This window comes from Vanellus vanellus, assembly GCF_965231255.1.
Source record: "Vanellus vanellus genome assembly, chromosome: 1".
Taxonomy (NCBI): Eukaryota; Metazoa; Chordata; class Aves; order Charadriiformes; family Charadriidae; genus Vanellus; species Vanellus vanellus.
This window is the reverse complement of record NC_138905.1, coordinates 21074753-21098794: the sequence shown is the minus strand read 5'-3', so window position 1 is coordinate 21098794 and position 24042 is coordinate 21074753. Positions and strand designations below refer to the sequence as shown.

The 24042-nt window shown below is 39.4% G+C and overlaps 1 protein-coding gene across 1 annotated transcript in view; it reads left to right on the top strand.

Annotated features, from left to right (window-relative positions):
• The first annotated feature begins 3268 nt into the window (after positions 1-3268).
• Positions 3269-24042, top strand: part of BRD1 (bromodomain containing 1) — a 65731-nt gene continuing 44957 nt past the window's right edge. The window contains exons 1-3 of the mRNA XM_082498980.1: positions 3269-3380; positions 7686-9066; positions 22520-22676. Of these exons, the coding sequence (XP_082355106.1) occupies positions 7700-9066; positions 22520-22676 (1524 nt within the window). The 5' untranslated portion in view covers positions 3269-3380; positions 7686-7699. The remainder of the gene's footprint in view (positions 3381-7685; positions 9067-22519; positions 22677-24042) is intronic.

Here is a 24042-nt window from a genome sequence, read left to right as displayed (position 1 = left end):
ATGAATTTTGATTCTGCAAGGAAGGAGGAGGATACCAAAGCTGATAAACAGCATTTATGTTTGTTTACATGAGCCTTCCTTCTTGAAGTGTTCCTCTTGAGAATTTGAGAAACAGTGCAAGTGAAAACTGGTAGGCAGAAGATATTCCTTCTGTTGAAGTCTTCCATCCAGGGTGAGTCACCGGTGGCAACTTGAATAAAAACTGGTGCTGCCAAGTAGGGGTGTGCAGATTCTGATGGACTGGGACTGAAGCCCCATGTACATAGTAAGCTAGTGCCAAAAAAGGTGGTGAGGGTCCTGTTGCCATCAAACTATGGTTCAGAGGGCCAGTTATTTTTTGCTTGAAATTGTATGGCATCCCAGTAGAATTGTTTCCTCCTTGTCCAAAAATAGAAAGCATACTATTTTGAGGCACCAAGTCTCACTTGTGAGATGGAAAAGGTGAAGGAACACAGATCTTTGAGATTATAGAAGTGTGTGCTGAGGACTGGTCAAATGCCCCAGACAATACTACATACTGTTGCATTTTAAAATCGTGCGGGCTAACATACTAATATTTAACACAGAGGGGTTGAGGATTCTGATCTGGTAGCTTGTCATAAGGTCAATGAGAAACGGTTCTAACGTGTAAGGCTCCTAATACTGAACTATATGTTGAGCCTGCCCCGATCCTCTGAAGTACCGTATCAAGGAATGACATGCATTCTGTGACAGAGCCTGGACAGTCCATAGCGAAAACTCCTCATACCTTCTTACTGAGAATAATTTTGAGGATTGAGAACACTGGTGAACCCTGCCTGCATGTTAGTAATTTGAGATGAAGGTGCCATCCTCAGTATGGTCTCCAGGAAACGAAGCTCAGTAGTACTTTGAAATTCTGTAGGAAATCTGAGGAGTAGGGAGGCCTTTTTGCATTAGGCTAAAGTGGATCAGAAGCTTTTAATTTCAAATCTGTTAGGAGATCAGATGCTGGCACCAGAGCACGCTGTCGTGATTGATTCAGGATGTGCTATGAGTCCTTGGTCAATAGGTTGTGGGAATCAATAATGCTGCCGCTGTCTTTTTAATAAAATCATTTTGGAACTGCCACTTCCTGGTTGTATCAGCGTGAAGTTTAAGACCTTACACCTTATGGATGGAGTGTTTTTACCAAACGTGTCCTATGCACAGGGCAGGGAGAGCTGGAACATATCATGTAAGTAGAGCTTACTAGAAAGAATAAAGCTTGAGTTTAATCTACAGAAAGATGGTTAAATGATACAAATACCAGTAAGGAACACTGCATTATTGAAGGGACGTCCAGTTACGAACTGCTATAGTCCACCTGGCAGAAAAAAGAAACTGGAAAAGTGCCAGACTGACTTGTGCATCAGAGACGTGAGAGTATGGACGCTGTCAAGCTCTCTGTGGAAAACTTGTCTCCAGTTATAAAGCATTTGTACAGCTGCAGGGCAGATACACATGTGGATTATCACGTAAAAGATAAAACAACGTGTTTTCTATCATAAATGAGATTTTATTACACTTATTATTAGCTTCTTGACAATATTTATCTCTTCTAGTAATTTTTATACTTTGCGTACTAATGTCTATGATTTAGTGTGCTGCTCCCTCTTTAATATCTACCACAAGCTGAATTCCAGTGCAATGTTAACTTAAATCGGCCTGTTGTAAGACTCCCGAGCCTGATGGTGGGATCACTTAAGCGATACAACCAGAGAGTAATTCCTTACAAGCAAGTACACAAATGACCAGATGGTCTGTACAGTTCATACAATCTTTCTTTTTTCTTTTCTTTTTTTTTTTTTTGTTATATTGGAAATTGAAGTTACTGGGCCTATCTGATCCTAACGATCTATTTCTACACTGAGTGGACTGCACAAATGTTAGCTGTTCTAATAGCTTCTGTTTTGTTAAGAGATTGGTGTGCTGGGTGGTCCCTGATGGGGCAAAAAGGACTTGGGAAGTACTTTGCCTATTCTACAGGATTTCCATAGTGAAGTTACTTAAGCTCTCTGGGCCTTAAATCACTTTCTACAAGTAAGTAATGACAGGTGTATCTCTTTCTGATTTCCCAGTCATAAATTTATTGCAGGACTAACTGCCGTTTGAGGCAAGCAAACACAGTAGCGCTAGAGAAAACATAAAAATGAGTTGCTACGTCTTTTTGAAGAAGGCTTTAATCTGGGAATGGTTGTTACAGATGGGCATATCTGCTCTTGACCCTTTGCCTTTTATTACACGCAGGACGTGTGCGGTGTGATCAGCAATGGCAAGTGTTTGTCTGGGGCTGGGCTAGCTAAAAGTTGTGTTTTTAAGCGTGTGGCTGCAGCTGCCTCGCAGAAATGTACTGCAGTAAAACCCTCCAGATCTGGAATATGGCTGTAATGGCTGTCTAAAAATAATAACATAACAAGGGGAGAGCCAGAAATAACTTGCTTTTTGCCTTGTCAAAATGTAAGGCTATTACCAGGTAACTTAAAAGCGGCAGCCTGACCTGGGGACCACGCAAGAGCTGACTTTCAGGCAAATTCTCTACGTACAAAATCTCGAGCTTGGGCTTGCCCCAGAGGAGTAATAAACACCACTCGCTCGCTGGTAGTGTCGAGCCTCGGGTTTTGTAACGAGCCGCCTCCCGTCCCGTCCCGCCCCCGTTCCCTTCGCCCCGCGATGGGGCCTTTAAAAAAATGTGCTCGCTGGGGGCGCCGCCGCGGCCAAGGCTGACGGCCCGGCTCAGGGTCTGCCGCCGGGCCCGGCCGGCCCCTGGGCGGGAAGGCGCTGCTGCTCCGGCCGCCGCCTTCCCGCCCTCTCCCCTGAGGCGCGGCCCGCCCCCGCCCGCCGCAGCGCCCCGTGCCGGCTGGTGCCAGGCCGGCCGGCCCCGCTCCGTCGTCCGGGGGCGGCGGGTGGTGGTTGGAGCGGGGGGGGGGGGGGGCGGGCGGCGGCGCGCAGGCCCCGCCCGGCGGCGGCGGCGGGGCTGGGCGGTGCCTGGCGCCCTCACGTCCCTTCCCTCCCTCCTTCCCTCCCTCTCCGCCCCCCCGTCGGCGCAGCGCTGTGGTGAAGCCGCATTGTTTGTGCCGAGGGGGGAGGGGAGCTTCTCAGCCCCGGGAGCTGAGCGCCGAGCCCGCAGCCGGACGGCGACCTGCGCCGCGCCTTCACGAATGCGCCGCGCCCGGCTGCAGCAGCAGCCGCCCCGCAGCCAGCGCCGGGTCGCCGCCGCGGGCAGCGCGGCCCTCTCAGCGCCCGCTCGCCCGCCCGCGGTTGCCGGACGCGGGGCCAAGCGGCAGCACCGGCGGGACCTCCGCCATTAAACCGGCCGCAGCGTTCGGCCGCAGAGGCGGAGCGGGGAGGTCTGTCAGCCGCGCTTCGGCGGCTCCCACAGCGTGAGTGAAGCCGGGCGAGCGGCGGGGGCCGGCGGGAGGGGGCTGCGGGGCCGGGAGCCGGCGGGTCCCGCCGCAGCAAGACGGCGACCGGTGGGGGGGTGAAGCGAGGGGGGGTGGTGGTGGTGGGGGGGGGAAGGGCTGGGCACGGCAGCGGGGGAGGGCACGGGGGGTGGCGGGGGAGAGGCGGCCGGGGGCGAGGCGGCCGGGCGGGGAGGCTGCGCGGGGGGGAAGAGCCGAGCGCGGCGGTCTGGGGGAGGGCGCCGCTCGAGCTGTTTTGTCAGCCGCCATATTTGTGGGCCGAGTATTTTCGCGGAGGGGAGGGAGGTGACTGTTGGGAAGGGCTGGAGATGATGGGCCTGGGCAGGAACCATCCTCCCGGGGGCCGGGAGGGGGGGAATTGCCGGGGCCGGGCAGGAACCATCGGCGCGGAGGGGTGTGTGCACGCTGGAGGCTCCCTGGGCGTGGGCAGGAAGTATTCGCGCAGGACCGGCGAGGGCGGGCCCGTGGGCGTGGGCGGGCGGCGGGAGCCGCGCCGGTAGCCGGGATGACGGCGGTATGCCGAGGGGAGGGAGAAAAGGAGGGGGAGCCGGGTCCTGCTGCCGGCACCGGGGGGGGAGCCGGCCCCGGTGATCCCGCGTGGGTGAGCCGTCCGCCGGGCTGCGCGAAGGCCGGTTGTGTGCGTTGCCCTGAGGGGGGATTGCTCCTGCTCCTGCTCCTGTTCCGCGGCTGAAGTTGTGGGTGGCGTCCGCCCCGTTTGCCTGTAAGCACTGTTTGCTTACCCCTCCCTCATTGTCTGGGACTAAAGAGCATTCCTGTGTCTTTCTCTTTCTAATGGTCCGCCTGAAAGTGTCCATTGAGACTGGAATTCCCTTTTCCACTGAGCAGGGGATCCAGGGACCAAAGGCAATTTATTTGAAGAGGAGGAAGGTAACTAGGACAGAGATTGTAAAAAAAAAAAAAAAAAAAAAAAAAAAAAAAAAAAAAAATTTGTAATCAAAAAGTACACGTTGTCATAATTTTCCTGTTGGTTTTAGTTATCCTACACCTTGATAAAAAGTATCTTTTTCCCCCTCATACCATGCATTCCGCGCAAACAGTTGTCTTCATGTACTTTTTTTTTGTGGTGAGGGAAAGCGTCTGCTGGTGACTTTCTTCCCGAGCAGCTGATGTAATTCCAAGACAGGAAAACCGTAGAAAACTTTTCTGTTTTATCTCCTGCAGTCTTTGAGTTGTTGTAAGAGGCAGAAAAGTGCTAACCAAAGTACGTTAAAGTAATTTCGTTTTGCTATTACTAGGGTATCTATTAATATTGAATGGAAACTGTCTTAGTTTACTCTTTTTCAAACTTAGGTCCGTGTTCTTCATTCCTGTGAATCTACAAGATACTACGAGGGGGGTCGGGGAAAGACTGATCATTAACTAGGAAAAGCAAACCAATTGCCAGTCGTGCAGAAATCTGGTCTTCCTCTGGAATATTTATAGGACATTTGCAAACAGAAGAATTTTGGAGAAACAAACCAAAACACTGCTTTCGCTTCCAGAGCATTTAAGTCATTCACACTAAGTTTCTATGAAATTTGGCCAGAGCACTGCTGGTTCCAGTTCTGTGTTCATTGCATCATATTTGTAGGGTGTCCATTCTGCGTTTAACTGTGACTGTAATTTGCTTCCTGATTTATTTCCTTTATTTACAGTTGAATATTACAGGAAAGATGCTTAGATGTTAGCACAATTTTTTTTTTTTTTTTGTTGGGCTTTTGAGTATTTTCTTCCTGTTCTCGTTGCCTGCTTGCAGCCATGCTTAAGAATCTCGGGAACAAGGAGGGATGGAGAGCTTGGAAACCTAGCATTAATGTGTTTTTTCTGTGATACCGAGTTAACTTTGGTAGTGAAGTGTGGACAAGTTGCACATTTGTTTTTTTTTTTTTTTACTTCTGAAGGCTACCTTGTCCCTCTGCCAGAATGTTGTCCAAAACAGTCACTACTGTGATGAACCACTGTAAACAGATACACAACCAGCTAAGACATAGGAAAGGACCTTTAAAAAAACCAACCAAACAAAACAGACTTTTGCATCTTGACAGACTTGAAGTGCAATTATATGAAGTAAACATAGTGTAAATGATCTATTTTTCTTGATTGGTGACTAAATTGAAACAGATTAAAAAAATACCATAAAATGAAACTATTCTGATCTGTAGTAGGTTGCTGTACATTGACACATCAGTGTGTTTTAGCTGAAGCATCCCTCATAATTTCTTCACAATAATAAACAGAAGTCAGGGCCATGGTGTTATCTTTGGCCTCTGAATTATAAAATCTACTGTGGAACTGGGAACTAACTTAATTTTAGTTAAATGAGCAGTATGCCTTTGTTTCTAGTTATTGGACCTTCTGTAGCAGTATTAATAGTTTAAACTTTTTCTGCAGTTAAGAAATCAGTGTGATTTATTCCTATGTTGTTTTCTAGAATTAAATCATTAAAGATTTCTTCCAAACTTGTTTGCAGAGCTGGAGCCTTTTTTATTCATCTGTTGTTTATATAGAGCAGATCAGGGGTCTGTCATGATTAAACACTGACTGTTGTCTGGTTTTGTGCTTGTGCTATAAAAACAGTAAGAGTTAAGGATTATTTGTGTAAAAGCAAGATCTATGAGCAAGACAATTCTTGCATGAATAATAAAACCAGCTTAGATTAGTCTTTTTAATTTCTCTGGGAAATCAAGGTCAGTTTGTGAAAGCAGATAGATTAGACCCTCTCAAGAACTAGTTCTAATGCTAGCTGCTTAAATTATTTAGTCTTCCTGTAAAAGGAGTTACTTCAGTACTTTGAAGGTGTACCTTTAGAGATTGACATCATAGACTAAGCAAAAGGCAGGCTATGTGGAGTAGTTTACATAATGGTTCCAGTCTTTGCTATTTTCTTTGTGACACAGATATACTAGTCTTTAACAATAATTGTGTTTTGATCTCTCTGTTTCTCAGCTGTTTTGGCAATATGTGCTAACACTGGTTGTGTTATTTTAACTAACACACAACACTGACTTGAAGTGCAGAATTTCTGATTGGTCAGAATTGAAATGGTGAGGCCCTGATAATACTTTAAGACAGTGATTAAAGATCAAGAGTTTTTTCTGTAGCTGAGGTTTAATTTTGCTATTTATTAATGATTTATAAGGAAGGAGGGGGATAGAATTTTTAAACTTGATGTTATCAGTTGGTTTTGCAGTATTATCAACCGTCATAGGAAGAAAAAAACCAACATTAGAATGTCAAAAGGCAACAGTATGGCAGCTTTTACTTAGAAATTTTGTGATCAAAAATGCATGCTTGTCCTAGTCATGGTATTTCATGGTGGGGCAGGAAAAAAACTATCTTTTTGTATGGTGTGCGGAACAATCTTTTTCCAGTAAGTGATAAACTGGAAAATTTTGTTGAAGAGCTTGGGATTGGATTTAAAGACAGGGAGATTTTTATCTACGCCAGTTGCTCTGAGAACAAGTCTTGAAGAATCTGTTGAGGGAGAAGTGTGTGTACACAAGCACACTTACATGCAGGGAACATGTTTTTGCTATAAGTCAAATAAATCTGCTTTTCAGGTGGAATATTTTGTAGTTGCAGTGCATACTGCGCCATATTGGACACTGCAAGTTCATTTGTGTTCTTGTTTTGTAAAGAGTGATAGGCTCACTAAGAATTAAGAAGAGAAAAATAAGGGGCTGTCAGACTGCATACTTGCAGAGTTTGGAAGTACGTGTGTTTTTCTAGCTTTAAGTATAGGTGTAATAATTGAGTTGTTACTATGACTATTTTGAATCACACTGGAAAAAATCGTGGGGAAAACTTGTTTTTCTTTCATTATTAGTTCTTTTTGGGGGAGATCTGGACAAAATAATCTGTAGCCGTTTCAAACTGCAGACATCCTTAATGTATTAGGAAATACAGTATTAAAGGTTTTCTTACAATGCAACAGGTGTTTTCTGTGGCACTTCGAAATATTTTTTTCTCATGCAGAGGTCTTACAGATAGCTCTTCTATAGGATTTTTGTATCAAGGATTTTGTATAGCTGTGTTTACTTAGAGAAGCTGTTATTTAGGAGATTTATTATTAGGTTAAATTTGTACAAAACAGTGTGAGCAGCCCTATTAAGTAAGTGTGACAGGCTTTTTTTTAATTATTATTATTAAATTGAGTAGATAGGTTGGGGACTATAGAACTGAAGGGTTTTTTTCTTGCTATAATAAACCTAATATTTTAATATGAATGTTTGGAGTTCATAATATTAACTGTTGCTCTGATTTTAGGTAAACATTACCAAATGAGGAGAAAAGGAAGATGTCATCGAGTATCGGCAGCAAGGCATTCTTCTTCCCCATGCAGTATTAAGCACTCCCCCACGCGAGAAACCTTGACATACGCTCAAGCTCAAAGAATGGTTGAAATAGAAATTGAAGGTCGCCTGCATAGGATCAGTATCTTTGATCCTTTAGAGATTATATTAGAAGATGATCTTACAGCCCAGGAAATGAGTGAATGCAACAGCAATAAAGAAAATAGTGAAAGACCACCAGTTTGTCTAAGAAGCAAACGGCATAAAAATAACAAAGTGAAAAAGAAAAATGAAGCTCTTCCGAGCTCACATGGTATACCTGCTACAACAACTCCTCTTCCAGAACCAAAAGTACGGATTGTTGAATACAGTCCCCCTTCGGCTCCTCGGAGACCTCCAGTTTATTACAAATTCATTGAGAAGTCAGCAGAAGAACTTGATAATGAAGTTGAGTATGACATGGACGAAGAAGATTACGCGTGGTTAGAAATAATAAATGAGAAGCGGAAAAGTGATGGAGTGTCAGTTGTTTCACAAAATATGTTTGAATTCCTTATGGATAGGTTTGAAAAAGAGTCTTATTGTGAGAACCAAAAACAGGGTGATCATCAGTCTTTAATTGATGAAGATGCGGTGTGTTGTATATGCATGGATGGTGAATGTCAGAACAGCAATGTAATCCTGTTTTGTGATATGTGTAATTTAGCAGTACATCAGGAATGCTATGGGGTGCCATATATACCTGAGGGCCAGTGGCTCTGCAGACACTGTCTGCAGTCCCGTTCTCGGCCCGTAGACTGTGTGCTGTGCCCAAACAAGGGAGGTGCCTTTAAAAAGACTGATGATGATCGTTGGGGACACGTTGTGTGTGCTTTGTGGATTCCAGAAGTTGGATTTGCCAATACGGTTTTTATTGAGCCAATTGATGGTGTCAGGAACATTCCCCCAGCCAGATGGAAGTTAACATGCTACCTCTGTAAACAGAAAGGTGTTGGTGCCTGCATCCAGTGCCACAAAGCAAACTGCTATACTGCATTCCATGTGACGTGTGCTCAAAAGGCCGGTCTATATATGAAAATGGAACCTGTGAAAGAGCTAACTGGCAGTGGGACAACATTCTCTGTAAAAAAGACTGCCTACTGCGATGTACATACTCCGCCAGGTTGCACACGGAGACCTCTAAATATTTATGGAGAAGCTGAAATCAAAAACGGTGTCTGTAGAAAGGAGGGATCAGTCAGAACTGCTAGGTCTACATCAAAAGTCAGAAAAAAGACAAAAAAGGCCAAGAAAACAGTGGTTGAACCCTGTACAGTTATGCCAACAGTATCTGCTCCTTATATCCCCCCCCAGAGGTAAGCATACTGTCCAAGTGAGAGAAATCTCTACTTAATCTGTTTAATATTAAACCAATGCTTTTAGATGACGACTTGAAGTTTTTGTGCATTTCTTCTATGTTCTCCTCAGAGGCCATACTCAGAGGATTAATGTAAGCTATGTACGTTGTACTTTTGTGAAACTGCATTAAAAATGCAGTAACTTCCCCAGAGAAATAAGTGATCTGTCTTGTCCTCAGAAACCCTTTTTTTTTGTCAGACCAAATCATGTGTGCTCAGTTGTTGTTCACTGTACTTTTGAGAATTAACCACTGAATTCAGAATAGTATATGTAGTTGACCTTCATATTAAAAAAACAGCCAAGATCAAGGTTAACTGTATTCATAATTTGGGAATCTGAACTTCTTTTCCTAATCTTAAGAGCTCCAAACTGAAATTTACATTTGCATGTGTAAGATTTGAGTCTTGTTCATCTCACTTAACTCAAATATAAACTTGTACTGTAAGATCTGTGTAAGTAGTACAAACAAACCCTTCGGGAAGTATTTTCCTCATGTGGCAAATAACTTTTCAGGAGGTTTCTCCTAAATTTGCATTTTTCACTTTGCAAATGTAGGTTTTATCAAGGCTTGGATGAATTTGGTACCTTGCAGACTCTTTTTAGAAAAGTTAGTAAGTGATGGCAAGTTAGTTGGTTAATGTATTCATAGTCATGGAACCTTAAATGAATGTGCCCTCCTGTTCAATGATGCTATCAAATCACTGTCCTATAACTTCAGTAAAATGTTTGTGTCTGAACAAAAATGAATTAATTAATGCATGTGACAAAGACTTTTAATCCAAATCTTGTCTTTGCTTACAAATTTATACTTTGTAAGAAGTTCTGTTTATGCTGATTTTTATATTAGTGTGTCTTTTGCAGTTCTTGCAGGAGCTTTTGTTATGCAAGTGCAAATCTAAAGCATAAACACCAGAACTGAAATTGCTTTTTACATTTAACATGTCATATTTTTGTATTTTAACAGTGGTGATCGGGGGGGCTGGCAGATGGCTCTAGATCTGGTGAGGCTAGTGAAGTGATACATCAGAAAGCAGGGATGTTCCAAGTGATGTTTTCATAAGTAATAACAGAATTGGAGCAAAATTAAGATTATTATTATCTTTGTTTCAGGAGTTCAAAACCTCAGCACAAACTTCAGTTAGCTTAGAACAGTAGCTTCTCTTCAGATTTCTTTCAGTTAAACTGAGTTATAATGCATTTCAACAGTGGAAATAATTTGTTTCTGGGATTTGAGCAATGACAAATCTCTGTGGTAGAAAGATACAGGTTTGGCTTTGCTGAATATTTAAGACATAATATACTGGGCTGAGAACTGGGCTGCAAAATTGGATGATTGGGACTAAAAGCAGGTTTGTCTTTATGAAGTATTTGTTTTGTCTCTAGCATTTACAACATCAGTATGTTTACCCCTTGAATTAAATTGTTACTGATTTAAGAACACTAGAAAGTTACTCAAAACAGGCACAACTTCATGTGCAAGTTCATTGTTTCTACTGTGACAGGACTCTGAACGCCCAGACAGTGAAGGCTATTAAAATAATACAAATAAGCTGACTCCCAAGTCTCAGGTAATGGACAATTAAGGCTGGTTAAATTAATCTTAAGTGAAGACATGTTTTGGGACTGCAGTCCTTTCCCATAATAAGTTTTGTTAATGTAAGGAGTTTCTGACGGACTGACTTTGACAAACGGCCTTTAGCTCCTGTGTGGTGTTTACAAACATCAGATTGATGGCACTGTTCTCTGTTACGATTTGCTTGGTAAAATGGTTATTTAGTGATGCGCTGCAGAAAAGCTTAAGTTGACAGTATGCAACTACTACTATTATTTAAACAGGTACTGTTTTCCATGGGAGGGAGGAGTTCATAGAAAAGAATTTGGCTTTGTCTTAATTAGGACAGTCCTGATTGGTGGTGTAGTGTGTTTTGTTTTGTTTTAAGACAAAGTAAGAAATAACATAAACTAAGTGAGAGCTGAGGATTAGAATGTATGTTCTCAGTTGTACCTCTGGCAATTCTTCCCATAGGTAACTTTCATAAAAGCCAGACCCTGAAAGGATATTATCATCAGTTTGGTATTTTTTTCTTTTCAACAGTGTCATTAGATGCCAGAAGTAGAAAGACTATTTTTTTTTCCTTTTTTTAAAAAAAAAAAAACAACCAAACACAACTATATTTCTTTTCAAGACTGCGGAGAGATTCACCTCTTCTGTTTATGCTTGGTGTCATGGTACTGGACACAAGTATAGTTCCTATATTCTATATCAGAAGTGTAAAAAATGGGCACAGTTTAAAACTGTTCTAAAGTTGAGTTTTATTATAAATTGCTTGTCTTCAGCTGAGGGAGACTCTTGCTTTAAGTACTCTTTGTAATGTGTATGTGTTTAGCCCTACAAAACTAATACCTGAAAGCAAAACAGAAACGGGCATATTAAAAGGGAAAATGATTATGCTGCAGACCCAAATCTCAGTTGTCTCATTTTCTTTGGCTATTTTTTTTCCTTTCAAAACCTTGTGTGTGTGTATGGGAGTTAAATACATACCTATAAACTAATAATGAATGCTGTGGATCATTGCACAGCAGTCTTCGTTTAAATGATTCCTTTTCTCTAATGTGTTTGTTAATGTGCTTTTTTCCCTTGGAGCTGAAACACGATTTGCCTTTCCAGAGATCTCAAGGAAGAGCAGTTAAGGTATCTAAAGTATTAGAGAAGAAACATATACAGTCAGTGTTTAAACATTACTGCTTTTTTCCTAAAGAATTTGAAATGCACACATTTTCAATGTCTCTGAAAGTTGAGGCACACCTCAAGATGTTTTGTTTGGTTTACTTTCTTAATGATTAATAACTAGACTCTATGTCTCCTTGGTATAGAGCTGGTTCTTTAGAGTTAGTAGCTGGAGAAGTACAGAAAAAGGAAGATTATGGTGAGGAGAAAAGTATTTGGTGGATGTGGCCTCTGAGCACACCTGCTGAAGCTTGAGGAAAACCCTCTTGCCATTTATGTTTAGTTTAAGGTGGATTTTATGCTGTTTCCTTACCCGAATAGTGAGTGTATATGAAAGACTGGGCATTTTAATAACACTGTTTGTCATAATTCTGTTTTCCGAAACACTTATCTTAATGTTCAGGTTATGTTAAAAAGACTGGTGGAAAACAACATACTTCGTAATTTCTACACGACTCTCGATAGCTCATGAATTTCTGTATCATCTTATCTGTAGGTCAGGTTTCTGTGCTACTGCCTTGAATGGTTTTGAGAGCTGTACACTTTTCAGTTACCAGAATTTCTTATGCAGATGTCATCCTCTGAGGTCATTTGTAATCTAATTATATGGACTCTCAGACTATCATCTGTGAACTACTGATTGAACAGTGTAGGATCAGAAGTTTTTAACCATTCCTGTCTCTTTTTTTTGTTTTGTTTTGTTTTTTTGTTTGTTTGTTTGGTTTTTAGTTGCTGTTTTTGTTTTGTTGATGTTTATTTTTTGTTTGTTTTAAATCTATCTATCCTGTTGCCTAGGTATTTTGGAAAGTCTATACCTAGGGATCCATTCCAAAGGTGCAGTAGGTCATGTTAGAGCCTCCAGGTGACTTCAGGTTTCAGTGCCATCAGTGGTGACTTCTTAGTAACTTGCTTAGTGTTTGGAATAGTATATGGGACCACCAGGAAGCCCCTTATGCATATATGATTTGCATCAGGCTTTCTGGGCACAGAAGCATGTTATCTTTTTACTGGGAAATTCCATTCAATTTTTCTTGAAATATAAAATATAAATATATAATACTGTTGCTTATTTTGTACTCCTTACATTCATCAGCTGTTGTTGTTGTTGTTGAAAAGGCAGAAATGAACTTAGTCTAAAAGTGACGTGTTTGTGGGAAGTGTCAGAGCAGCTGTGTGGTGTGGGGGGCGAGTGGGGCAGGGCACTCCCTCAAACTGTTCCTCTGTAGGGGAGGGACGGGCAGCACCTGTGGGCAAATAGTTGTCAGAAAAGTGGCCTTCTGTTGCCACCAGCTAGTTTGTCTGCAGACAAGGGCAAATTTGTTTTTGCAGTGTTCATATTCCACTGGTTGAATGATGGTTGAATTTTGCCTAGTAGATAAATGATTTTTTTTCCTAATAAAATAATAAAAGTATTTTATTTATATTGCAGGTCTAGAATTTCTGAGTTAGGAAATCCTAACTTTAAAGACTGACTTGACAATCTATATCTAGCTGCTTCTCTGTTTTGTTGTCTTGTACTGGCTCTGTGCTCTATTTCTTGTGGATTCTCCCCCACCCCCCCACGCTGTTGCTGCTCATCCTTGTCATTTATAACAGCTGCCTTGTGTATCCATCCTACTCACTGGACAACAGAGAAGAGTTGCAGTGTTAGTTGTGAAAACTATATGGTTTCTCTGACTTTTGAATACTTGATTCTTTAGTACAAGTAACATCATTTTGGTGTGATTTCTTGATCTTGTGTGTTGAAAGAGGCATTTAAAATATTTTTGCTTTGTGAAAAGCAAAGCCAGTGTCAATATTCACATTCTTGAAAAATGTTGTGAAACTAGGGTATTGTGGCTATTGAATGTGATATAAGGTATTTAATCTTCAGTATTTTTAAAATGTACACTGAGATCCAGTGTAATATGCTTTATTAAAATACTGTTTATGAAGGTAGTGCTGTAAGTGGAAGCAGACATTTTAAAGTATATAAATATTTGCTTTCATCTTTAGTTTCGGTTTCTACATGGTATATTTGCCGTGTCTGAAATTAAGAAAGCAGAAAGTGTTTGAAATGCAGTACTTGTACAGAGAACAAAAACAAAGAAAAGTCTTGCTTTCATAATAAGTAGGAACGAGGTGTTACACTTGTTTTCCATATTGTACGCGTCAGTTGTATTGCATCATAATATTGAAAGATAATTAAAAGATTCTTATGGAAGTAGGTAAGTAGTGGGCAGATAACTGAGAGCAAAAATTGCTGAGATTCTTAAAAAAAGCTGTCTTTAGAAATCAACATTTATGTGCTGCACATTAACTGATTTTTCTATGTTGACCTTTGCCTTTACTAGAATGCATATTTCTCCTGGTAGTAAAACTGGATTTCTGTTACTGTGTGTGTCAAGGCAGAACCAGTATTTCCTTTTGTTTTATAATTTGTCCAGTTGAACTATCCTGAACTTTCTTACCAAATAATTAGATGTAGTCTTGTTATCTTGACACAGGAATCTTGATCATCTCTGAAATGAACTATGGACCAGAAAAATAAATGAACAGAAAGTGATGAAACACTACATAAACAGAAAGGAACAGTCACAAGGCCTTTGAGACACTGTTAGTCTGCGTTCACAGATGATACTTTTTAATCATATATATATTGCTTGTGGGGTTTTTTTTTGGGATTTATTCTGATTTTTTTTTAAGGTACTGATTTTTTTTTTTTTTAATACCTTCAGAAAGTTTTTAAGTGAGGGGAAAAGAATAAGAAATGTTGCTTAAAATCACAAAATCATGTGGAAATACTTACTTTAATTACAGGAGAGCATGATGTAGGTATCCATTATAGCTGGACCTAATAATTAGGTGATGGAGTCACCTAGGCAAAGTGGAAAGGGATGCTTGCAGTCATTGTCCACTGACGTTTCTTGTAAGATTGATCAACTTCAAAACCTTTTTGATACACGTGGAGACTACTGCTGATGTCATCCTGACCTCTTTCCTTAAATAAGACAATAATTTTGCCTAAATCAAGAAAAGAGCTACTATGATGGTCACTAGCTTTGCCTCAGTGGTATTTAAATAAAATAAAATAAGGTAACTTTAGAACTTTGTTTTCAAGCTAGTTTGTCTTGACTCTGGTTGGCTTATTAAATAAGAATTCACGTGTTTGAAAAAAGTGTGACTTATTTAATAGGTTGTAAAAGTGCTGATTTTGAATAAAAATAATGGGGAAGGTGCTTGTATATCTGATATTAAAAACCACATGTTGATTGATGTCTGAGGGGTAATTCCTCCTCCTAAAAATCCGGAGGACGGAAGTGCTGTCTCATATTTAAATATGTCCTTTTTACAAAATGGATATAGGAATATGCGATATGTATATATTTTTTTTTTTTCTGTTTATTTTGCATGCATAGAGCAAAGAAGCTTAAAACAGAAATGAGTATGTTGGATATTTCCGTAAGGTGCCTCACTAGTATTATGAGTGTCCTCTAAGGGTTTCAGTCCACAGTGATTATACATGTGGTAATGCAGTTATGAAGATCAAAATTAATGTGTTTTTATTTTTCAGTACTTCTAAGTTTCGCCCATTATGTGAATTTTCATTAGATTTTTTTTGGTGGCAGCTAGAGGGTGTTGTGTCTTGTATGTCCCATACAAAAACGTGATTTTCAGAATGTGTTGTCTGAAGAACTGTCTTCTGGCAGTTTTTTATTCAATAATCAAGTTACAGAGTGCACAAAAATTAGACAAATACTGAGATTTCTTTCATCGCAGATAAAAAGGCGTTTTTTGATTAATACTGTATCTTTTGCTGATGTTAACTTAGACTTTTGAGATTAGATTTCAGATTCATATGTTGTGGTATGGTTATGACTACTACAAAAAATGGCACAGAAAATATTTTAAGTAATTTTAAGGAAAAGTCATGACTCGGTATTATGTATAGGAAGTGGCAGCAGTAAATCTATGCACGTGATTTTTCTGAGAAGACTAAGGAGGTTTTCCAGTGTGACAGGGTGGGTTTTTTTTGGTTGTTTTGATTTTCTCCTTATCCAAAGGTTTAGAAGATCATAAAACTTAATTGTTAGAGTAGGAACAAAGTGATCCGTCATAAGTAACGGAGAATTGACTGAAATAACACAACATTTTCTTAACTCATAAGTTCAATATTCTACTTCCCCGTCCAAGAAAAATTTTACAAGTGGTTTGCTCAAGTCAAAAAATAGATGCCTGGTTTCACAGTCATATGAAGCAAGAAAAAGTGCTTCCGACATGTTCAGTCAAAATCAGATATTACTTAAATATTAATAAATGCAGGATAAAGTATAGGAACCTGGAGAGACTTTCAGCCTTCAGAAGATGTATCCATAGATAAAATAAATACTGTTGGATTCTCAACCTAGCAGAGAAAGGCAAATGCAATAGGTAGAATTTTAAAACATACAGACAAAAAGAAATAACTATGAAGGGGATTGAACACTGTGTTAGACTACTGGGGGAAGTGATTTGGGAACAGACATTCCCATTTCTTCAAATCTTCAATACAAAAGCTGGAAAGTAGTTATCATTAGGAAAGTGTGTATTCATCACATGGGGATTCTGCAGACTTGTGTTGCACAGAAGTTTAAATGAAATCATTGTCAGTCTTTTCAGGATTTGATGTGTAGCCTGTTGAGTACATAGCTGACTTCTGCTAGTGACAAAAGAAACCTTAACCTTGTCCTCTGTCCAACAGAAATAAAGACATGCAAATGAACTCCAATTTTTACATAGTTATTCATCTACCTGTGTTGTCTTTAAAGCTCCTCAAAAGTGTTTGCTTGGTTCTTTCCAAGAAATTGCATAGTAAGTTGAATTTTTTTTTATTAAAGGAGGGGATAACAAATACAGGCATAGCAACAAAACTGTCTCAATCCACTGTTAAAAAAAAAAAAAAGTGTATTGAAAGGTGAGTTTTATACTGTTTGATAGGCAGCTGCTGCCAAAGGTTCTCTGTGAGAAGAGTAGGGTTTCATCTGTCCAAGCAGGCTTTCTCGTCTTCGAAAGCTGAAGTTTTTTGATACAGAGCTAGGAGGAATAGTTGGCAAGGCCCCAGAATTAATTCTGATTGCCAAAATAGACACTTTCATAGCTTTTTATTGTGTTGGTTAGTGGAATAAAGTTAGTGTCAGTGGATTTACTGTAATTGTTTGTAGTTAATTTTTGTGTCTTTCCTGCTTCCTATGAATCTCAGTATGTTCTGTGGAGCTTTGCTGAGCAAGGGTTGAAAATTCAAGTGTTCTTGAAACTCAGTTTGCTTTGTTACAATTTGTTCAATTTATATATTTTATGCTTATTTTTCTGACGGGTTTTAGAAACATGTCTGCAATCTTTGTGTTGGAAAATAGGAGTATTTTATTTGCCCTGTGAAATAGAACATCATTTGATTGTTTATGGGTATTACTTTAGGTCAAAAGAAACTGATATTTTAATGATACTAAATAAAATTTTAGAGTATAATCTAGTTTTGCTAGTCTTTTGTATGTACCTTTAATACAGCTATATTGGATAAAGGAAGATGCAAAATAACAAACTGATGACACTGGAGGCTCAGGACAAATATGGTAATTACAATACTAGGTTTAGTTCAGGTTTAAAAATTGATTTGTTTTAGTGGGTATGTGATCTTACTTAATCTTGCAGATTTTCATATTAAGTTCCTTCTGCCTGAAGTACTATAGTAATACTGGCAAAATGACACACTTGCTTAAGGAAATTTCTTCTCTAGTCTGCATTTCGCAAACGTGAGAATGGAGAGATGATATAGAAGTCTTCATATATTATAATACTAAAATTATTTTTATGGGGTTAAAAAGCTTGTATAGCCTGTGGAGCATTTAGTGATGATTAATAGAAAAGTGGCTGATTCTGTCTCGTTGACTTTCTTACATTAAACTGCCACGTATTTAGTCACCAAAAATAGTTTTCACTTTCTTTTTTTCTTGTAATCAGTTGCTGTAGTTGCCACAGTGGCATGTAACTGAAACTGGGAGAGGAAGGCAGTTGTGAGTGGGAAGAAGAAAGCTGTGAGATTGCTAATATGACAAGGGCACATCTTTTACGTTGACAAAAATTATTTTATGTGTTTATCTGAAAGAGGAGGAAACACAGGACTGAGTAACACCCAGCTATCTCTGAATACTTTGACCAGTGCATTAAGAGTATCACCTTTTGCAGGGTAGATTATTCATCAAATGTCTCTGTCTGAGGAGAGGGTTAGTGTAAAGCAGCCAATAAATTACAGTTTCTCACCAGAACTGTTTTATATTAACTTACATTTTAAATAGAACTACTTGAGTCTGTTAAACCCTTTCGAAACAAACAAGTTTCCTCTCCTCATCCTTCTGTTGCTTTTGTAAATGCAGCCTATTTTTAATGCCATAATTTACAGTTCAGCCTAAACTATAGTTTCAGGCTGAGAACTGCAGGTGCTATTTGAAAGCTTCAGTTGAAAAGGGACCTTTCCTTTTTTAAAGACAAGCAGGGAATTGTACAATACCTCCGTATCATGTTTGTAGTCTGCGTCACAGTGCTTTACAGTTGGATACAAATGGGGCTGGGGAAGAGAAGTAGTACTGGTTTTCTCAGTTGCCTGTGGCACAAATAAGACAGTTTTGAAAAATGTTTTGACATCTGTATAGTCTTGGAATGTAGCCCCCAAAAAAGGAAAAAACAAGAGGGAGTATGACTGATAGTGACAAATCATCAAAAGGCTGCAGTGGTCATCAGCTTGAAATATATGTATCACAGCAGCTACTGAATTTCATGGGAACACAGCCACCTTTTTAAGAATTTTCAAATTCATCTTTCTGTGTACTTTATTCTAAGTAACTGATAAGTTGAGGGGAAAACAACATACCGTGGGCCATGCTGAGCTGTTCTTAAGGCCTCAGAACAGCGGTTCAGGCTGCAGCAAGTTACAGTGCAAGAACCGTTCTGCTCTGGGTTTAGCTTAATTTTGTTAATAGTTTAAATGTTTTGAGATAAGCGTTTAGCAATTAACTTGGTCCTTTTCTGAATGCTCCTTGGGAATTTTGTCTTAACAAATTCTCTGTTCCATGCGGAACTTGGGTAGCAAGAACACTTCTTGTCTCCCTGCTTGCTTTCTGTAGTTGCTATAGTTGTGGCTCTTTTTTCCCAACATGTCTGAAGTCAGTTGTCATAGAGGAGACCGTAACTCTGATGGTGTCTTCTGGGTGTACGTTCCTACTTTCTCTTCTTTGCGAGCTGTCTGCAATAGTAGTCTTGCGCTTATTTGCCAACCTTAACAGAGATATAAAAAATTATTCAGTAATGAGATTGCTCATTGCAATGAGATTAGTCTGTTTTTTCTTAAGAGAAAGCACAGGTTCAGTTGATACACTTGTGTTAAGTGTGTGTTTTAAATACCTGTTGTTTTTTTTTTTTTTCTCCTAGTGCTTACTGTGCCTGACTTGCCATTAGAAAATAAAACACTACAGAAAGCTGTTATACTTGGAAAAAGTTCTAGGGTGGACAGATACCTTAGCAAAAAAGTGCCTTTGCTGAGATGTCTTGTGTAGTTCTGGGAGGTGACTTAAGTTCTGTAAGCCTTGCCTCTGCGTGGGGGATTTATTTGTCAGTGTAGTGTATCAGTTAATCCTGTCTTGTGCAATTCAGATCCTGGATTGCAAAACTATAAAGTCTTCAAACAGCTCTCCTTACCTGCCTTAAATATAGACTTTTTTTTTTTCTCTTCAGTATTTTTTTTATTACATCTCTCTGTTTAAAAATAATGAAGTGAAATATACAGCAAACTCCTGTAAGGCCTCAAAAAATTTCAAAATTCTAGTTTGAAAATTTAGATTCAACATTTAAGAACTTAGTTCAAGCTCAGGTTTCAGAAAGGAACTTGTTCAAGACTGGTGCATACCTATGTGCCCTGTTTTATGCTTGTGTTCTGTTTCACTGCAGCTGGATGTATCTTTGTGAGTGAGAACCTGTTTCCCAGTATGGCAGTGCTATCAAGGGTGGGAGCTTCAAAATCAATACCCAGTCTGCGCTACTTCTAGAGTTCTGCAGCAGCGAATGAATTGTGTCTTATTTCCCCAGAATGGTTGTATTGTCTGTCAAAATTTAAAGTGTTTTGGACAGTAAAAGTCTACTTGGGAGTGTCTGACTAAGCAAAAAGATGATCAAAGAACTGTGCTATAGTTAGTGGGTTCTTAGGGTCTAACAGCAGATGTAACATCCTTATTTTATCAGTAAGATCATAGTGTCGAGGCTCTGTAGGTATCTGCCATGTGAAGAGCCTCTGGCTTCTGTATTTTGAGAAATTAAGGGGTGATAGGTAGTATATTGCCAGTACCAAAGTCTGGTGTCTAAATGAAATATGAACAGCCAGTATTTGCTTGGTTTTACTTGGAGGGAAGGCAGGGAGGAGTAGATTCCTACTCCTTGCAAAGCAGTTTCTGCACTCCAAGTTGCCTTCTGTTTGTTTGTATTTTCAAAGTTGGAGAATATCTTCTACGAGCGTTTTTCTGAAGCTTATTCTAGCACTTTACTATTATAATTATCTATGAATAGAATATGAATGGGCAAATGTACTTAAAGCTGTAATTAAAGATGTTTGCTTAGTCTTGCCACATCTGATGGGCATGAAGCCAAGTCACCCTTGTTCATGTTAAGTTATGATTCTCTGATCTTTCCAAATAGGTATGTATTTGACTGTGCTTTTTTTGACTCAGTTCAGTAGGTTGTGCTGTTTACAAGAAAGAGGTGCGAAAGTAATTACTTGGTTTTGGTTGCATTCTATAATTAATTGTAATTCTGTTGTGTTTGAAGTTTCATATGGTCACATCAAGGTCTGTTCTGCATTGAGTAAGTCTTGTGGAGGCTGCCCCTGCCCTTCAGTGAAAGACTTAGAAGGTAGTTCTAAGTCCATCTGCAGACTTTCTAAGCTGTAAGTTAAGCTAAAATTTTTCAAGAATGCCTAACTGGCTTAGTTATTAATTGAAAAACAATGTCACTGAAGAACCGAAGGACACAATGGCACTGTCTTTTGAAGAAAATCTGTGTTTACTCTGCCTTTACCCTGTGATGGCTGAAAGCTCTGTAGCTACAGTTAGCGTAGCACTGAGTAGACCTATTGCACCTTACCTTCTACACAGCCCAGAAAAAACAACCACGGATAGATGACCTCAGGATAAACTCACTTGTATGTCTGTCTGAAAAATATTATTCAGGTTTCCCAGCTATTCTTAAAAATCATTTTACCTGAGGTTTACTTACAGCTTTACATTTCGTTTAGGTATTTGACTACTTTTCTTCTATCACTTACTTAAGAAACTGCTTTATTCCTAATATTAAAAGGGAAGAAGCAGAAAAATAGTAATACATGTATATGTTTGTGATTTTTATTTAAAAGCCTCATGATAGTGCTCTCCAAATCAGGCACTTCTTTAATTTAATTTTGCCTATTTTTAGTATTAAATTTTATTGGACAATCTCTGATTTTGGTTATGGGTAGTAATATACTAGGTGAAGAATTAACAGATTTCTGCTCATTGATATTATAATTTCTATAACTCTTACAGCCAGGTCAGGGAAATCCTTTTCTCTCTCTCCAACTCACTCCTGCCCCTAAACAAATGAACAATCCCCCTAACCATACAGGTGGTTGGTGTCTCAGGGCATCTTGTGTTAATTTTGCAAAGGTTGCCATCAGTGACAAAACCCTGCAATATCATACAAAGGCAAAACCTTTTCATTCTACAACCATCAACTTTCTTTTTGGAATTTTTTGCTGTGATTTCAAGATACGGTAGGCACAGAGTTGAAGCTCTGTTTCAGATAAACCTTTTTTGAATGTAAGTTTTGAGAAGTTAGCATCATGTGCGAGACTTGGATGTTTTAACGTGACATTATCTAAAAAATAGGAGTCAGGGTTCTTGTGTATGATGTTCGTATAGCACTTTCCTAGAATATTTGTAAACAGAGTCTATGTAAACAGTATTTGCATGTGTTAAAAAACAAGCTTGGAGAAAATACTGTTTATTTAATCAAGATACTTTGCTTAACTGTTTGTATCATCCTCTCTTGCATCTTTTCTATGTAGATATTTTCGTGTTGTGTGTGGGGTAAAATCATAAGTGTTCTTCATTGTTACGTTTTTTGTTTGGTTTATTTACCAAAATTTTAATATTAGTAGATGAGTAATACAGCCTTTTTATTGCATGTTTTTATATAAAAAGTTTGAAGATATATTGTCTTTAAGCTACTATTTCTGTGTGACGATGGCAACAAATGATCTGAAAACTTCTGTAGGGATTTAGACCTCTATTTCTGATTTTCTTTTCAATAGGAATACTATTCTGAAATGTGTATAAGGCTTTATTCTCAGTCCTAATCTATGATTGTTCTGGAGATAATGATAATGAAAAAAAATTATACCCTTTAGCTTTATAAAGTGCCTTAACATATTTGGTAAAAACTGCAGAGTCAAGCAGATGTATTTGATTGTAATCTACTGCTCAGAAATAATTGTACTGAAAGGGATGTTATTGAAAAAAATTAGTAATATGGTGATCACTGCTGTTGTTATATTATACATTCATATATATCTGTTGTTTAACTTCCATAGACAAATATGTTTTATGCTTTGCTGCAAAAAATACAATATCAGTTTTTCCATATTTTAGATTAAATAAGATTATGAATCAGGTGGCCATTCAGCGGAAGAAGCAGTTTGTTGAACGAGTGCACAGTTACTGGTTGCTTAAAAGACTGTCTAGGAATGGTGTTCCTCTGTTGAGAAGGCTGCAGTCCAGTTTACAGTCACAAAGAAACACGCAACAGGTATGTGACATGCTTTTTTACTTAGAAGAAGAAACCAGAAAACCTCTATGTTGCGGGGTAAAAAATGAACAAGGAAACATAGCATGGAGTAAAAACTTTCTCTGGTTCAGCACTGAGTAAATTCTTTACGTTATTCCTAAGTAATATGACCTATATTGAAAACCAGGCATTATCTAGTCCTTTTAAATTTGTGGGATATGAGGAAAAAAAAAAGTGTGGGTTTTTCTGGTTTGCTTAAATGTTTCACAAAAAATACAGTCACCAAAACTCCCTTAATATCATTGTTCATTGGGTAGGATTATGGTTTTTTTGGAACTCATTGCTCAATGTGCTATATGAGTTAATAAGATAAAAATAAATTTTATTTTAAATTCATCAAAAGATGCAAAGCAAACATTGTCTTTGACACTTAAAACTGAGAAAAACAGGGTTTTTTACAGAGTAAAGGTTACACCGTGCTAGTTTACAGTTTTTGAATTCAGATCATTATTGCCCACCTTGTTTGGTAATAACAGAACAAGGAGCAAGTTGTTGATGAAGTTCAAAGACCTGTTTCAACTTTTAGTTCACTGGTAACATAGATAAGTGGGATTGTAGACTTTTTTATGTTGATAATTTCATCAAATGGTTTGGGTTGGAAGGGGCCTTAAAGATCATCTATTTCCAACCCCCCTGCCATGGGCAGGGACACCTCCCACTAGACCAGGTTGCCCAAAGCCCCATCCAACCCAGCCCCAAACACCTCGAGGGATGAGGCATCCACAACTGCCCTCGGCAACTTATGCCAGTGTCTTACCACCCCCACAGTAAAGAACCTCTTCCCAATATCTCACCCAAATTTTTCCTTTTCCAGCTTAAAACCATTACCCCTTGTCCTAGCAGTACACTCCCTGATAAAGATTCCCTCCCCATCTTCCCTGTAGGGCCCCTTTAGGTACTGGAAGGCCACTATAAGGTCTCCCTGGAGCTTTCTCTTCTCCAGGCTGAACAACCCCAACTCTCTAAGCCTGTGTTTATAGGAGAGGTGCTCCAGCATCCTGATTATCTTCACGGTCCTCCTCTTGGACTCGGTCCAACAGGTACATGTCCTTTGTATGTTGGGGGCTCCAGAGCTGGATGCAGTACTCCAGGCAGGGTTTTAGTTCAAGTAAAACTCATCCTATCTAAAATATATCTAGGTTAGTTAAAGGTTGTACGTATTTACCAGCCAGAATTGCTGAAAAACAGATAAACAGTCACTCCAGATGTGTATCAGATTCAGAAAGCGGTACTCTTCTGGTTCCCACTTTTGTAGTACAAGCAATTGTCCAGTGACATGAGAGATTTTGGCAAGTCTTTTATTGTTTTGATTTCAAGACACTGGGTG